The sequence below is a fragment of the Pelodiscus sinensis genome, chromosome 4 (genome assembly GCF_049634645.1).
Source record: "Pelodiscus sinensis isolate JC-2024 chromosome 4, ASM4963464v1, whole genome shotgun sequence".
Lineage (NCBI taxonomy): Eukaryota > Metazoa > Chordata > Testudines > Trionychidae > Pelodiscus > Pelodiscus sinensis.
Window position 1 is genome coordinate 134,019,979 of NC_134714.1, and position 14,693 is coordinate 134,034,671.

Genomic DNA, 14,693 nt, shown 5'->3' on the forward strand with positions numbered 1-14,693 from the left:
TCTTGCACAAATTCAAGCGGCCAGTGTAGACAGCTGGCAAGTTTTTGCGCAAAATCTTGCCAGTCTAGATGCCCCCAAGGAGTCAACACAGAGTTGAGTGCAAGCAGATACAAGGTGCCCCCAAGTCTTTCTTGACGCCCACTAGCCCTGAAAACCAGCAAGCCACAGTTTGGGTCCTGCCCATTGTTGGGGTCACTGGGCATGATCCTAGGTAACTCGGGGGAGTGGAAGATCACAAGGATCGATGAAGCCCCCCCGCTCTAGGCCCAAGCACCCCTCTTCCCCCACCTTCCGCCCCTTCCCGCCCCAGGCATAACTTTTCTTTGGCTCGCTAATAGCTGGGAACAGCAAGACAGACAGACCTTGAGGTTGCCTAGTTACTATCAGTGGTACAGAAGAAGAATTCAGATGTGTCTCTGTAGAGGGGAGGAGAAGCAACATGTCCCAGCGTGGGAACCTTGCTACAATTCACTATTTTCCTGCAAGTAAACAACCTGGGAGTATAAGGAGGGGAAACTGCTTCCGTTGGTGTGCTTGATCTGAGATGTCTAGTCTCCTGGCACCTATTTGAGCGTTCAAATAAACTTTTTTTGCTTCTCCACACCGGTGTGTTTATTGGAGCACGCACACCGGGCACTGAACCCAGCTGTTGCCCCCCTCGGGCACTGTGTGCTGGCAACACCATCTTTATTGAGAGGATGGGGTATTACACCCATTGTACCCAAGATCTACCACCAACAAGCACATTAACATTGCATGGGGGACATTAACACTGCGGGGGAGGCACTGGTTCTGTGGGGACAATATGCAGATCACATCTGCAGATGTCTCCTCTCTCCAGCAGATTCAAGTAGATGCTTGCAGTGGGAGATGGATGAGTCTCATTGTCACATAAAAGCGTGTGGAGCATAGATGAAGAATTAACAAGAGCAACCTTCCTAACCCCTCACCCCCAGCCACTGACCCACGTGTACCTATAAAGGCCACTTCATGGTCTTAGTCCCTTACTAACCTCCCTATTTAACTCTTCTCCCCAGTAGTCGGCAGGTGTTAAAGTTCATTATGTGAAATATCCAACATGGTTTCAACTGAAGGCTGGGACAGGCCTGATTCACATCTCAGGGGACTCCTAAGAGGCAGGCAAAGGATGGTTTATTCCAAGGCTAAAATGACATGAATTACAAAATACACTAGGGGCTTGTGTACGCAAAGTAAAGAAGAAAAAACGTGGCACAAACACATTGGGGTGTTGTTCATATGGTTAAGACAGGGCACAGAATTAGGATAGTTGGTTTCTATGCCCAGCTTAGCCACAGCCTCCCTCTGGGACTTTGGGCCAATCGCTGAATCTCTCTGGGCCTCGGTTTCCTCTTCTGAAGCAGGAAGAATGATCCTGTCTTTGTCTGCGTAGGACACGAGCGGTCTGGGAGAGGGATCGTCTCTGCCGTACACCAGGGATCCCGCTCTCCGTCCAGGCCGGCAGGAAACAAGGAGCGACCATAAAGAAGAGATGAAGTAGGAGTCACTGAGCAACGCTGATTCTATTTTGCTTGGTGTAGGTCACCTCTTTGCTCACCTGGTGTAATTAACTCAATTCCCCACCAGAGGGCAGCGGTTACCCCGCTATTTCAGACCTAACTTCAAACTCTGCCTACAAACTTCTCTGCCTTTTGGGGTTACCTCTGTCCCTGAGCCAGCTAGTTCCCAGCCAGAGGGCAGGCCAGGAGCCGGCGCTCCGCGGGATGGGCGGGTGAGGGGAGGCCCCATGCCCGTTCCTCACTCCCTACAGCCAGAAGGGAGCTGGGGGCCCCTACAAGGGGAGGGGCCCATGTTCCGGGCCCCAGCTAAGGTTTCACACGCAGGAGTCTTACTTCATTTTCTCCATCCTGACTAGTCCAGACCTGAGCGCAGCCCTGGGGGTTTCGGTTCATGGCGTCCCTAAAACCGGTCCACACCCTACACCTGCCCCTCCCTGAATAACACCCAACACCCCCCTCCCTCCCCCAGGACAGGCCAGGGCTGGTGTAGCTGGCAGCTCCCCCCACCACTGCAGCTAGCACCCCTGCCCTGCTCCCCACAGCGCCCCCTGCTGGGAGAGGTGGGGGTGGCCACATCCGCTCCCCCGCTGCCCCTTCCAACCCAGACTCCAGCCCTGCGGGAGAGGCAGTCTGGCCCTTGGGCCCTGTTTCCCAGGCTCCCCTCTCATCCTGGCCCTGGGCCCAGTTCCCCCTCCTTCTCCGGCCAGCAGCATCTATTTCCAGGCAGGGTAAATGTTTATTCTGGATCAGGGACAGGGGGTATCAACAGAGACTGTTCCAAGGCTCAGCCTGCGGTGGGGTGGGGGGAAGATTCGGGCCCCCCTGCTCTAAGCCACTAACTTCCAGACCCCACCCAGAACCAGGGAGGTAACCCAGGAGTCCTGCTTCCCAGCCCCCTGGTGGAGGGAGCCAGGGTGATGCCTGTGGATCCAGCTGTCAATCAGAGACCGTTTCGCCCCCCGAGAACCCCCCGTGTCACCAGCCCCCCCCAAGAGCCGCCCCTGCAGATCAGTCCCAGCCAGGCCCTTTGCCAAAGAATCGTTTATTTACAACATGAAAAAAAAGGCACAAAAAATACCAGAAAATCCAGCAGCCTGGAGCCAGGCCACCCTCCCCAACGCGGGATCCGAGTCGCATGGCCAGGGGCCGCTCCCTTCCCACATCTGGGGGCAGAAGCCAGGAGTTCCAACTCCCAGCCCCCCTCCCCACGAGCACCAGACCCCACCCCCCGCCCAGCGGCTGCTGGTTCTAAGGCACCGCAGCATGGCTATGAATTGTGCAGCCTCTCTCGCACGCGGGACTGGCCGTCCGGCAAAGCCCGGATCTGTCGCGCCTCCCCGCGGGGCGGGCGTGCACTGTACTCTAAGCCCTGCGCAAAGCACTAGCACTTTGTTTCCACTTAGCTGCTTGCCTGCATCTCGACTGAATCTGCGCCAACATATTATAGGCCCTACAAAAAAAACACTGTCCGGCTGTTTCAGTTAAGCAGCTGGCAGGACCTGCGCCAACACATTACTACAGGCCCTACCAAAACCAGTGGTTCAGCAAAGCGACATGTGCTTCCCCTCCCACCCGCAGCCAACACCACAGTGTAGGTCCTACAAAAATATAATCTGTTGTGCTCTGCTTAAGCACCTGTGCCCTCTGCTCCTGCTTGACATGAGCCAAGCACAAGACACTTTGGGGTGGATTTTGGTTTGGTTTGACGCTGGCTCCTGCAGGAAGAGGGTATGAACCGTATTCTTAGAGGCCCTACATTAAGGCTAGCTACTGTTTTGTTCTCGGCGGAGGAGCATCAACAGTAGCTGGAACAAAGGGTGCTGTCAGCTAGTCGGTCGTTTCGTTTAACGGAGAGTGGGGAGCAGGACACGTGGCCCCAGAAGAGGGGATGGGCCTTTCCGCTCCAGGACAGGGCTGGGGTTGATATGACATGAATTTGTTGCTTCTCAGCCCAGGTACCTCCAGGACAACTACCCCAAGCCCACCGCTGCTGGAGAGGCCAGTGAAGTGGCGATCTGGGCCCCCGTTAGGGGGCAGGGATGAAGCAGTGTGGCATCCACCCCAGCTCCCGGCCCACGGGGGCGAGCATGGGCGCGCCTGTGGCTGTACTTGTACCCCGATCGGTACGCCCCGGCTGGGCGGCATTACAGAGGAAGCGGGGCCGGGAGCAGTAGCAGGTGGGAAGTGAGGGGACAGGGAGCCATTCCCCAGCTGGCATTGCTCAGTCAGGCCAGAAGAACCAGCCCCTCGTGTCTGGGGTATGGGAGACCCAGCCCGAAAGCAGCAGAGGCAGGAGATAGCCGGGAGCGGCCCCAGAAAGGCCACATCCGCCAGCCAGCAGCCCTCTCCCAGGACACAGGACACCGCCTACCCCCACCGGTTCAAGGCCACGGATGCAGCCAGAGTTGAGTTTGCAGGCCGGGAGTTCCCGTCTGGCTCACCGAGCAGCCGCACAGGGGATCAGCCAGGAAAGAACCCCCTGCGGGCGGGCGTCCCTGCGCCTCCTTCGGAGCTGGGGGGGGGGGCGGACCCGGCCTTACACCGTCTGCACGGCCCTCGCCTCCCCGTCCAGCTCGTGTTTGATCTTGCTGAGCTCCTCCAGCTCCTGCTGGTGCCGGTCGGTCTTGTGGCTCACCAGGGAGCGGTAGAAATGCAGGGCGAAGACGATGAACACCACGCCCACGGGCACCATGATGACGGTGGAGGTGACGGCGGCATCCCAGCCGGCCCCGCGCGCATGGGTGCTGGAGTTCGTCGGGCGGCCCACGGGCATGAACTTGACCCAGCAGATGAGCACCACCTCGGCGAGGAAGAGGAAGATGCCCAGGGCGGTGGAGAAGCCCCAGGCCAGCTCGATGTAGTGGTGCATGCGCTCGTGGGGCGACTCGTTGACCGAGTTGAGGTTGTGGATGTTGCTGACGGCCTCGATGTTGGGCAGGATGCAGGTGCTGACCATGAGGGCGAAGAGGTGCACGGCCACCAGCACCGTGGTGCAGGCGCTGAACGCCATCAGCAGCTCCCGCGAGTAGTCGTACTTGTCATCCAGCTGCACTTCCACCATCGCCACCTGCAGGGGGCGCCGCACACACTGTCAGCCCTGCCCCCTGGCTGCCTGGGCAGGGTCTCCATGCACTGCCCCTATCCAGAATGCCGGCCCCGCAGCTCCCAGTGGCCAGGAACCGCAGCCAATGGGAGCTGCGGGCAGCGCGTGGAGCCCTCCTGGCCCCCCGTGTGCCACGGGGCTGCTGGGGCCTGGGGCCCACTTCCCGGAAGCTGTGGGAAGCGATGCTGGGACCCCAAATCCCTTCCTGCACCCTGACCCTCTGCCCCAGCCCAAAGCCCCAGCAGGCAACCAGGGGCGCCGACAGCCTCCACAGGCCCCTGGGTCAGGAGGGGTGGGGGCTGGTGCCTGGCTCTCTGCTCCCAGAAGGGGCGTGGCCTCAGGTGGAAGGGGTGGGGCCAGAGTGCAGTGCACACCCCCCACCCCCCACCAGAGCTGCAGGGAGCCGGCGCCCCCTGGAGGGGAACGGCCCTATGTCCCTTCCCCCACTCCGTTCCCAGCGCTCAGCCGCAGCCCGAGTCAGCAGCGGGAGCGCAGGGCGGGCTCAGCAAACACGAAATACGTCCCCAGGCTCCGGCCGCTGGGTCATTGCGTTTCACGCAGTCTGGGGAAGGAGGGACAGAGGCAGGCGAGCGGTATTATGCAGCCTGGGGTTTCCACTAGCATGGCAGGGCGGGGGTGGGGGACAAGGTGCAGTGGGGGACGCCGGCAGCTGCCCCCGGGGACAGGGCTCCAGGAGAGCCGGGATGGGTCACGGTCATGGGGCAGCACTAGCTGCCCCCGGAGGGGGAGACAGGAATTCAGCCCACGAGGCCAGGAGGGTGGACAGGTCTTGGAGGAAGGTACCTGGCTACCCTGGGCCCTCCAACCCAGCCCCAGAAGGGAAGGGGTCACAGACTGACCCACCCACCCGCCCGCATCCCCGTGCTAGAGGGGAGTAAATAGGAAACTAGAGCAAGGCCTGGAGTAAGGACTCCTGGGTTCTCTGCCCAGCTCTGGCAGGGGAGTGGGGTCTAGTGGGTAGAGCAGGGTGGCGGGAGCTAGGACAGGTACAGTGCACCATACCCAGGGGCAGGTTTCCACCCCAGTGTCTCCAATCCCAACTGGCTGATTTCATCTTGGGACGCGGCTGGATGGGAGGAAAACTAACCTCACAGACGCATGAGGGCCTTGAAGGGGAAAGCAGGGAGCAGGGCTGCGGGTCAGGAGTGAGGGGCACCGGCAGGGCTGGGCTGGCCGGGACTGTGGGGGGGAGGGCGCACCAGCAGGGACTGGCAGGGGGGAGTGAGGGGCAGCGGCAGGGACTGTGGGGGGGGAGGGCGCACCGGCAGGGACTGGGGGGGGGAGTGAGGGGCAGCGGCAGGGCTATGGGGGGGGAGAGCTCCTCAGCTCGTCACCAGGGCTGTGTCACATCCGTTGGCACAGGCCCCCGCCCTGCCAATTAACCACAATCCGGCCGGAACGCAGGCTGCAAGAGGAAAGGGAAGAGGTTACTGGCCCAGCAGGAAGGGGAAGGGCAGCTCTGGGTCTCTGAGACAGTCCTGGCTCCCAGACCCCTGCTCTAACCGCTGGGCCCTGCTCCCCCCCAGTCATCCCGGCTCCCAGAGCTCAGGGGCCAGCCAGCAGGCAGGGTGCGGGCCCTACAGCGATGCTGGAGAGTCCAGGGCCCAGCAGAGACAGCCCCACCCCTCGCTAAGTGCCCTGACCCCAGCGCAGTCACACCTAGGCCACACTCCTGCTCCTCACAGGGGCTGGGCGCCCGGACGCCTGGGCTCTCCCCCAGGTGCCGAGCGGGGCAGGGGGCTACTGCGGGGAGGGCTGGGCGCCCAGAGGCCTGGGTCCTCTCCCTGGTGCCGGCAGGGACACGGGGCAGAGGGTTAGTGCGCGGGGCTGGGCGCCCAGGTTGGAGCGGGGTAGAGGGCTAGCGCGGGGCAGAAGGCTAGTGCGGGGGGCTGGGCGCCCAGGTTGGAGCGGGGCAGAGGGCTAGTGCGGGGCGCGGGGCAGAGGGTTGGAACGGGGCAGAGGACTAGCGCGGGGGCCGGGCGCGTGCTGGGGGTTGGCGCGCGGGGGGCCGGGCGCCCGGGTTGGCGCGGGGCGGAGGGCTAGCGGGGCCGGGCTGGCGCGGGGGAGAGGGCTAGCGGGGCCGGGCTGGCGCGGGGGAGAGGGCTAGCGGGGCCGGGCTGGCGCGGGGGAGAGGGCTAGCGGGGCCGGGCTGGCGCGGGGGAGAGGGCTAGCGGGGCCGGGCTGGCGCGGGGCGGAGGGCTAGCGGGGGCCGGGCTGGCGCGGGGCGGAGGGCTAGCGGGGCCGGGCTGGCGCGGGGGGGAGGGCTAGCGGGGGCCGGGCTGGCGCGGGGGGGAGGGCTAGCGGGGCCGGGCTGGCGCGGGGCGGAGGGCTAGCGGGGCCGGGCTGGCGCGGGGCGGAGGGCTAGCGGGGCCGGGCTGGCGCGGGGCGGAGGGCTAGCGGGGCCGGGCTGGCGCGGGGCGGAGGGCTAGCGGGGCCGGGCTGGCGCGGGGGAGAGGGCTAGCGGGGCCGGGCTGGCGCGGGGCGGAGGGCTAGCGGGGCCGGGCTGGCGCGGGGGAGAGGGCTAGCGGGGCCGGGCGCCCGGGGCGGAGGGCTAGCGGGGCCGGGCTGGCGCGGGGGAGAGGGCTAGCGGGGCCGGGCTGGCGCGGGGCGGAGGGCTAGCGGGGCCGGGCTGGCGCGGGGCGGAGGGCTAGCGGGGCCGGGCTGGCGCGGGGCGGAGGGCTAGCGGGGCCGGGCTGGCGCGGGGCGGAGGGCTAGCGGGGCCGGGCTGGCGCGGGGCGGAGGGCTAGCGGGGCCGGGCTGGCGCGGGGCGGAGGGCTAGCGGGGCCGGGCTGGCGCGGGGGAGAGGGGTAGCGGGGCCGGGCTGGCGCGGGGGGGAGGGCTAGCGGGGCCGGGTTGGCGCGGGGGAGAGGGCTAGCGGGGCCGGGTTGGCGCGGGGGAGAGGGCTAGCGGGGCCGGGCTGGCGCGGGGGAGAGGGCTAGCGGGGGCCGGGCGCCCGGGGCGGAGGGCTAGCGGGGCCGGGCTGGCGCGGGGGAGAGGGCTAGCGGGGCCGGGCTGGCGCGGGGGAGAGGGCTAGCGGGGCCAGGCTGGCGCGGGGGAGAGGGCTAGCGGGGCCGGGCGCCCGGGGCGGAGGGCTAGCGGGGCCGGGCGCCCGGGGCGGAGGGCTAGCGGGGCCGGGCTGGCGCGGGGGAGAGGGCTAGCGGGGCCAGGCTGGCGCGGGGCGGAGGGCTAGCGGGGCCGGGCGCCCGGGGCGGAGGGCTAGCGGGGCCGGGCGCCCGGGGCGGAGGGCTAGCGGGGCCGGGCGCCCGGGGCGGAGGGCTAGCGGGGCCGGGCTGGCCCGGGGGAGAGGGCTAGCGGGGCCGGGCGCCCGGGGCGGAGGGCTAGCGGGGCCGGGCTGGCGCGGGGGAGAGGGCTAGCGGGGCCGGGCTGGCGCGGGGGAGAGGGCTAGCGGGGCCGGGCTGGCGCGGGGGAGAGGGCTAGCGGGGCCGGGCTGGCGCGGGGGGAGAGGGCTAGCGGGGCCGGGCTGGCGCGGGGGAGAGGGCTAGCGGGGCCGGGCTGGCGCGGGGGAGAGGGCTAGCGGGGCCGGGCTGGCGCGGGGGAGAGGGCTAGCGGGGCCGGGCTGGCGCGGGGGAGAGGGCTAGCGGGGCCGGGCTGGCGCGGGGCGGAGGGCTAGCGGGGCCGGGCTGGCGCGGGGCGGAGGGCTAGCGGGGCCGGGCTGGCGCGGGGCGGAGGGCTAGCGGGGCCAGGCTGGCGCGGGGCGGAGGGCTAGCGGGGCCGGGCGCCCGGGGCGGAGGGCTAGCGGGGCCGGGCGCCCGGGGCGGAGGGCTAGCGGGGCCGGGCGCCCGGGGCGGAGGGCTAGCGGGGCCGGGCTGGCCCGGGGGAGAGGGCTAGCGGGGCCGGGCGCCCGGGGCGGAGGGCTAGCGGGGCCGGGCTGGCGCGGGGGAGAGGGCTAGCGGGGCCGGGCTGGCGCGGGGGAGAGGGCTAGCGGGGCCGGGCTGGCGCGGGGGAGAGGGCTAGCGGGGCCGGGCTGGCGCGGGGGAGAGGGCTAGCGGGGCCGGGCTGGCGCGGGGGAGAGGGCTAGCGGGGCCGGGCTGGCGCGGGGCGGAGGGCTAGCGGGGCCAGGCTGGCGCGGGGGAGAGGGCTAGCGGGGCCGGGCGCCCGGGGCGGAGGGCTAGCGGGGCCGGGCGCCCGGGGCGGAGGGCTAGCGGGGCCGGGCGCCCGGGGGAGAGGGCTAGCGGGGCCAGGCTGGCGCGGGGGAGAGGGCTAGCGGGGCCGGGCTGGCGCGGGGGAGAGGGCTAGCGGGGCCGGGCTGGCGCGGGGGGCGGAGGGCTAGCGGGGCCGGGCGCCCGGGGCGGAGGGCTAGCGGGGCCGGGCTGGCCCGGGGGAGAGGGCTAGCGGGGCCGGGCGCCCGGGGCGGAGGGCTAGCGGGGCCGGGCTGGCGCGGGGGAGAGGGCTAGCGGGGCCGGGCTGGCGCGGGGCAGAGGGCTAGCGGGGCCGGGCTGGCGCGGGGGAGAGGGCTAGCGGGGCCGGGCTGGCGCGGGGGAGAGGGCTAGCGGGGCCGGGCTGGCGCGGGGGAGAGGGCTAGCGGGGCCGGGCTGGCGCGGGGGAGAGGGCTAGCGGGGCCGGGCTGGCGCGGGGGAGAGGGCTAGCGGGGCCGGGCTGGCGCGGGGGAGAGGGCTAGCGGGGCCGGGCTGGCGCGGGGCGGAGGGCTAGCGGGGCCGGGCGCCCGGGGCGGAGGGCTAGCGGGGCCGGGCGCCCGGGGCGGAGGGCTAGCGGGGCCGGGCGCCCGGGGCGGAGGGCTAGCGGGGCCGGGCGCCCGGGGGAGAGGGCTAGCGGGGCCAGGCTGGCGCGGGGGAGAGGGCTAGCGGGGCCGGGCTGGCGCGGGGGAGAGGGCTAGCGGGGCCGGGCTGGCGCGGGGGAGAGGGCTAGCGGGGCCGGGCTGGCGCGGGGGCGGAGGGCTAGCGGGGCCGGGCGCCCGGGGCGGAGGGCTAGCGGGGCCGGGCTGGCGCGGGGGAGAGGGCTAGCGGGGCCGGGCTGGCGCGGGGGAGAGGGCTAGCGGGGCCAGGCTGGCGCGGGGGAGAGGGCTAGCGGGGCCGGGCGCCCGGGGCGGAGGGCTAGCGGGGCCGGGCGCCCGGGGCGGAGGGCTAGCGGGGCCGGGCGCCCGGGGGAGAGGGCTAGCGGGGCCAGGCTGGCGCGGGGGAGAGGGCTAGCGGGGCCGGGCTGGCGCGGGGGAGAGGGCTAGCGGGGCCGGGCTGGCGCGGGGGAGAGGGCTAGCGGGGCCGGGCTGGCGCGGGGCGGAGGGCTAGCGGGGCCGGGCTGGCCCGGGGCGGAGGGCTAGCGGGGCCGGGCTGGCGCGGGGGGGGAGGGCTAGCGGGGCCGGGCTGGCGCGGGGCGGAGGGCTAGCGGGGCCGGGCTGGTGCGGGGCGGAGGGCTAGCGGGGCCGGGCTGGCGCGGGGCGGAGGGCTAGCGGGGGCCGGGCGCCCGGGGCGGAGGGCTAGCGGGGGCCGGGCGCCCGGGGCGGAGGGCTAGCGGGGGCCGGGCTGGCGCGGGGCGGAGGGCTAGCGGGGCCGGGCGCCCGGGGCGGAGGGCTAGCGGGGCCGGGCTGGCGCGGGGCGGAGGGCTAGCGGGGCCGGGCTGGCGCGGGGCGGAGGGCTAGCGGGGCCGGGCTGGCGCGGGGGAGAGGGCTAGCGGGGCCGGGCTGGCGCGGGGCGGAGGGCTAGCGGGGCCGGGCTGGCGCGGGGGAGAGGGCTAGCGGGGCCGGGCGCCCGGGGCGGAGGGCTAGCGGGGCCGGGCGCCCGGGGCGGAGGGCTAGCGGGGCCGGGCGCCCGGGGGAGAGGGCTAGCGGGGCCAGGCTGGCGCGGGGGAGAGGGCTAGCGGGGCCGGGCTGGCGCGGGGGAGAGGGCTAGCGGGGCCGGGCTGGCGCGGGGGAGAGGGCTAGCGGGGCCGGGCTGGCGCGGGGCGGAGGGCTAGCGGGGCCGGGCTGGCCCGGGGCGGAGGGCTAGCGGGGCCGGGCTGGCGCGGGGGGGAGGGCTAGCGGGGCCGGGCTGGCGCGGGGCGGAGGGCTAGCGGGGCCGGGCTGGTGCGGGGCGGAGGGCTAGCGGGGCCGGGCTGGCGCGGGGCGGAGGGCTAGCGGGGGCCGGGCGCCCGGGGCGGAGGGCTAGCGGGGGCCGGGCGCCCGGGGCGGAGGGCTAGCGGGGGCCGGGCTGGCGCGGGGCGGAGGGCTAGCGGGGCCGGGCGCCCGGGGCGGAGGGCTAGCGGGGCCGGGCTGGCGCGGGGCGGAGGGCTAGCGGGGCCGGGCTGGCGCGGGGCGGAGGGCTAGCGGGGCCGGGCTGGCGCGGGGGAGAGGGCTAGCGGGGCCGGGCTGGCGCGGGGCGGAGGGCTAGCGGGGCCGGGCTGGCGCGGGGCGGAGGGCTAGCGGGGCCGGGCTGGCGCGGGGCGGAGGGCTAGCGGGGCCGGGCTGGCGCGGGGCGGAGGGCTAGCGGGGCCGGGCTGGCGCGGGGCGGAGGGCTAGCGGGGCCGGGCTGGCGCGGGGCGGAGGGCTAGCGGGGCCGGGCTGGCGCGGGGCGGAGGGCTAGCGGGGCCGGGCTGGCGCGGGGCGGAGGGCTAGCGGGGCCGGGCTGGCGCGGGGCGGAGGGCTAGCGGGGCCAGGCTGGCGCGGGGGAGAGGGCTAGCGGGGCCGGGCTGGCGCGGGGGAGAGGGCTAGCGGGGCCGGGCTGGCGCGGGGCGGAGGGCTAGCGGGGCCAGGCTGGCGCGGGGGAGAGGGCTAGCGGGGCCGGGCTGGCGCGGGGGAGAGGGCTAGCGGGGCCGGGCTGGCGCGGGGGAGAGGGCTAGCGGGGCCGGGCTGGCGCGGGGCGGAGGGCTAGCGGGGCCAGGCTGGCGCGGGGGAGAGGGCTAGCGGGGCCGGGCTGGCGCGGGGGAGAGGGCTAGCGGGGCCGGGCTGGCGCGGGGGGAGAGGGCTAGCGGGGCCGGGCTGGCGCGGGGGAGAGGGCTAGCGGGGCCGGGCTGGCGCGGGGGAGAGGGCTAGCGGGGCCGGGCTGGCGCGGGGCGGAGGGCTAGCGGGGCCAGGCTGGCGCGGGGGAGAGGGCTAGCGGGGCCGGGCTGGCGCGGGGCGGAGGGCTAGCGGGGCCGGGCTGGCGCGGGGCGGAGGGCTAGCGGGGCCGGGCTGGCGCGGGGCGGAGGGCTAGCGGGGCCGGGCTGGCGCGGGGCGGAGGGCTAGCGGGGCCGGGCTGGCGCGGGGCGGAGGGCTAGCGGGGCCGGGCTGGCGCGGGGCGGAGGGCTAGCGGGGCCGGGCTGGCGCGGGGCGGAGGGCTAGCGGGGCCGGGCTGGCGCGGGGCGGAGGGCTAGCGGGGCCGGGCTGGCGCGGGGCGGAGGGCTAGCGGGGCCGGGCTGGCGCGGGGCGGAGGGCTAGCGGGGCCGGGCTGGCGCGGGGCGGAGGGCTAGCGGGGCCGGGCTGGCGCGGGGCGGAGGGCTAGCGGGGCCGGGCTGGCGCGGGGGGGAGGGCTAGCGGGGCCGGGTTCCTCACCATGGCGAAGCCGGAGAGCAGGGCCGAGGTGCGGCTGGAGGCCTTGAGCTTGGCGCGGCTGAGGTAGAGGCGGCGCCAGTTCAGGGCATGCAGCGAGTGCTGGTTGGCGCCCATCAGCTCCAGGTAGCTGTGCCGCACGAAGTCCCGGTAGGTGGGGGAGACCCCCAGCGTGTCGGCCGCCTCCGGGTTCAGGGGCTCCCGCTCCCCCTCGCCCCCCAGCTCCCCCTCGCCCTCAGCGCCCCCACCAGCCTTCATGAGGGCTGGGCAGGACGCGGGTGCGGGGCCACCTCCGAGCCCCCAAGCCGGGGGAGGGGATGCGGGGGTAACGGGGCAGGAAGAGCAGCAAGGGGGGGGCAGGGAGCCGGAGGGAAGCACCCAGGGGAGCTGGGAAGGGGGGAGCTGGGTCTCCTAGCCAAGCAGAGTGGAACCCGCAGGGGGAGGGGGGCTCTGGGGGTGCAGTTCACGCGGGGGAGGCAGTGGGGGGGCAGAAGAAGCCGGTGGGGCAAAAGCAGAGCGGGGGAGCTGTTCGGGGGGGGGGGGCTCTGGCGCTCCCGGAGCCAGGAGCCGGGGGGGGGCTGTCCCGTAACAAGGAGCGGGGGGGGGGGGCGGGCGCTGTCCCGGGGGGGGGGCTCTGGCAGTCCCGGAGCGCGGGGCTAGAACCGGGGCCGCTGGCAGCTGATGCCGAGTGCGCGGCTCCGGCGGCCGCCGCAGGGAAGGGCCGGGCGGGGGCGGGCTCGCGTGTCCCGGGACTTTTTAAAGGGGACGCGGCCTCCGGAGAAGTGAGAGGCCGGCAAGACCCCGCCCCTCCCCCCGTCCCAAGACGCGGGGGTCCGGGTTCGGATCCGGCTGGACCCCGCCGAGTTCCCAGCTGAACTTTCGGCCCGGCGCTGCGGGGAGATTCTGCCGGCGGCGTGTGCGGGGAAACCAGGCTCTGGCGACCCGCACTGAAGGGGGGGTGGGCTCAGGGCACCGGCCTTGCGGGCGAGGGCCCCCCGGAGGGCTTAGGGGACGTGCCCCCCCCCCCAGGGGCCTGCCCCCACAGCGCAGCGCCGAGTCTTCTCCGGGCGGGGCTGATTTCTGCCCAGGGTGGACAGACACCAGGCTGGGGGGGGGTGTCGCTATGGGGCGGTGTGGACGGACAGACACAGGAATGGGACAGACAGCAGGCTGGGGGGGGGTGTCGCTATGGGGTGGGTGTGGACAGACGGACACAGGAATGGGACAGACACCAGGCTGGGGGGGGGGGTGTCGCTATGGGGCGGTGTGGACGGACAGACACAGGAATGGGACAGACACCAGGCTGGGGGGGGGGTGTCGCTATGGGGCGGTGTGGACGGACAGACACAGGAATGGGACAGACAGCAGGCTGGGGGGTGTCGCTATGGGGCGGTGTGGACGGACAGACACCAGGCTGGGGGGGGGGTGTCGCTATGGGGCGGTGTGGACGGACAGACAGCAGGCTGGGGGGGTGTCGCTATGGGGCGGTGTGGACGGACAGACACCAGGCTGGGGGGTGTCACTATGGGGAGGTGTGGACGGACAGACACCAGGCTGGGGGGGGGGTGTCGCTATGGGGCGGTGTGGACGGACGGACACAGGGATGGGACAGACACCAGGCTGGGGGGGGGGGGGGGTCGCTATGGGGCGGTGTGGACGGACGGACATAGGGATGGGACAGACACCAGGCTGGGGGGGGGGTCGCTATGGGGCGGTGTGGACGGACAGACACCAGGCTGGGGGGTGTCGCTATGGGGAGGTGTGGACGGACGGACACAGGGATGGGACAGACACCAGGCTGGGGGGGGGGGGGGTCGCTATGGGGCGGTGTGGACGGACGGACATAGGGATGGGACAGACACCAGGCTGGGGGGGGGGGGGTCGCTATGGGGCGGTGTGGACGGACAGACACCAGGCTGGGGGGTGTCGCTATGGGGAGGTGTGGACGGACGGACACAGGGATGGGACAGACACCAGGCTGGGGGGGGGAGGTGTCGCTATGGGGTGGTGTGGACGGACAGACACAGGAATGGGACAGACACCAGGCTGGGGGGGGGGTGTGGATGGACGGACACAGGGATGGGACAGACAGCAGGCTAGGGGGTGTGTGGATGGACGAACACAGGGATGGGACAGACACCAGGCTGGGGGTAGCTATGGGGCGTGTGGACGGACGAACACAGGGATAGCACAGATACCAGGCTGGGGGGAGGGGGGGTAGCTATGGGTAGGTGTGGACGGACAGACAGACACCAGGCTGGGGGTAGCTATGGGGTGTGTGGACGGACGGACACAGGAATGGGACAGACACCAGGCTGGGGGCAGCTATGGGGGGTTGTGGACGGATGGACGGACACAGGAATGGGACAGACACCAGGCTGGGGGGGGGGGGGTAGCTATGGGGAGGTGTGGACGGACAGACAGACACCAGGCTGGGGGTAGCTATGGGGTGTGTGGATGGACGGACACAGGAATGAGACAGACACCAGGCTGGGGGCAGCTATGGGGGGTGTGGACGGACGGACACAGGAATGGGACAGACAGCAGGCTGGGG

The 14,693-nt window shown here is 72.2% G+C and overlaps 1 protein-coding gene across 1 annotated transcript; it reads right to left on the reverse strand.

Annotated features, from left to right (window-relative positions):
- Window positions 1-2,606: 2,606 nt before the first annotated feature.
- ORAI3 (ORAI calcium release-activated calcium modulator 3) lies at window positions 2,607-12,619 on the reverse strand. The gene is made up of 2 exons (XM_075928713.1): window positions 12,143-12,619; window positions 2,607-4,605 (listed from the first exon to the last, which is right to left on the reverse strand). The coding sequence occupies exons 1-2, from the start codon at window positions 12,395-12,397 to the stop codon at window positions 4,075-4,077; spliced, it is 786 nt and encodes a 261-aa protein (XP_075784828.1). The 5' UTR covers window positions 12,398-12,619; the 3' UTR covers window positions 2,607-4,074.
- Window positions 12,620-14,693: the final 2,074 nt, after the last annotated feature.

Excerpts from the sequence above, each read along its gene's own strand:
- ORAI3 (XM_075928713.1), bottom strand. The coding sequence starts at position 12,397 with ATGAAGGCTGGTGGGGGCGCTGAGGGCGAGGGGGAGCTGGGGGGCGAG. Across the intron at positions 4,606-12,142 it reads TGCTCTCCGGCTTCGCCATG|GTGGCGATGGTGGAAGTGCA; the intron begins GTGAGGAACCCG and ends CGCCCCCTGCAG.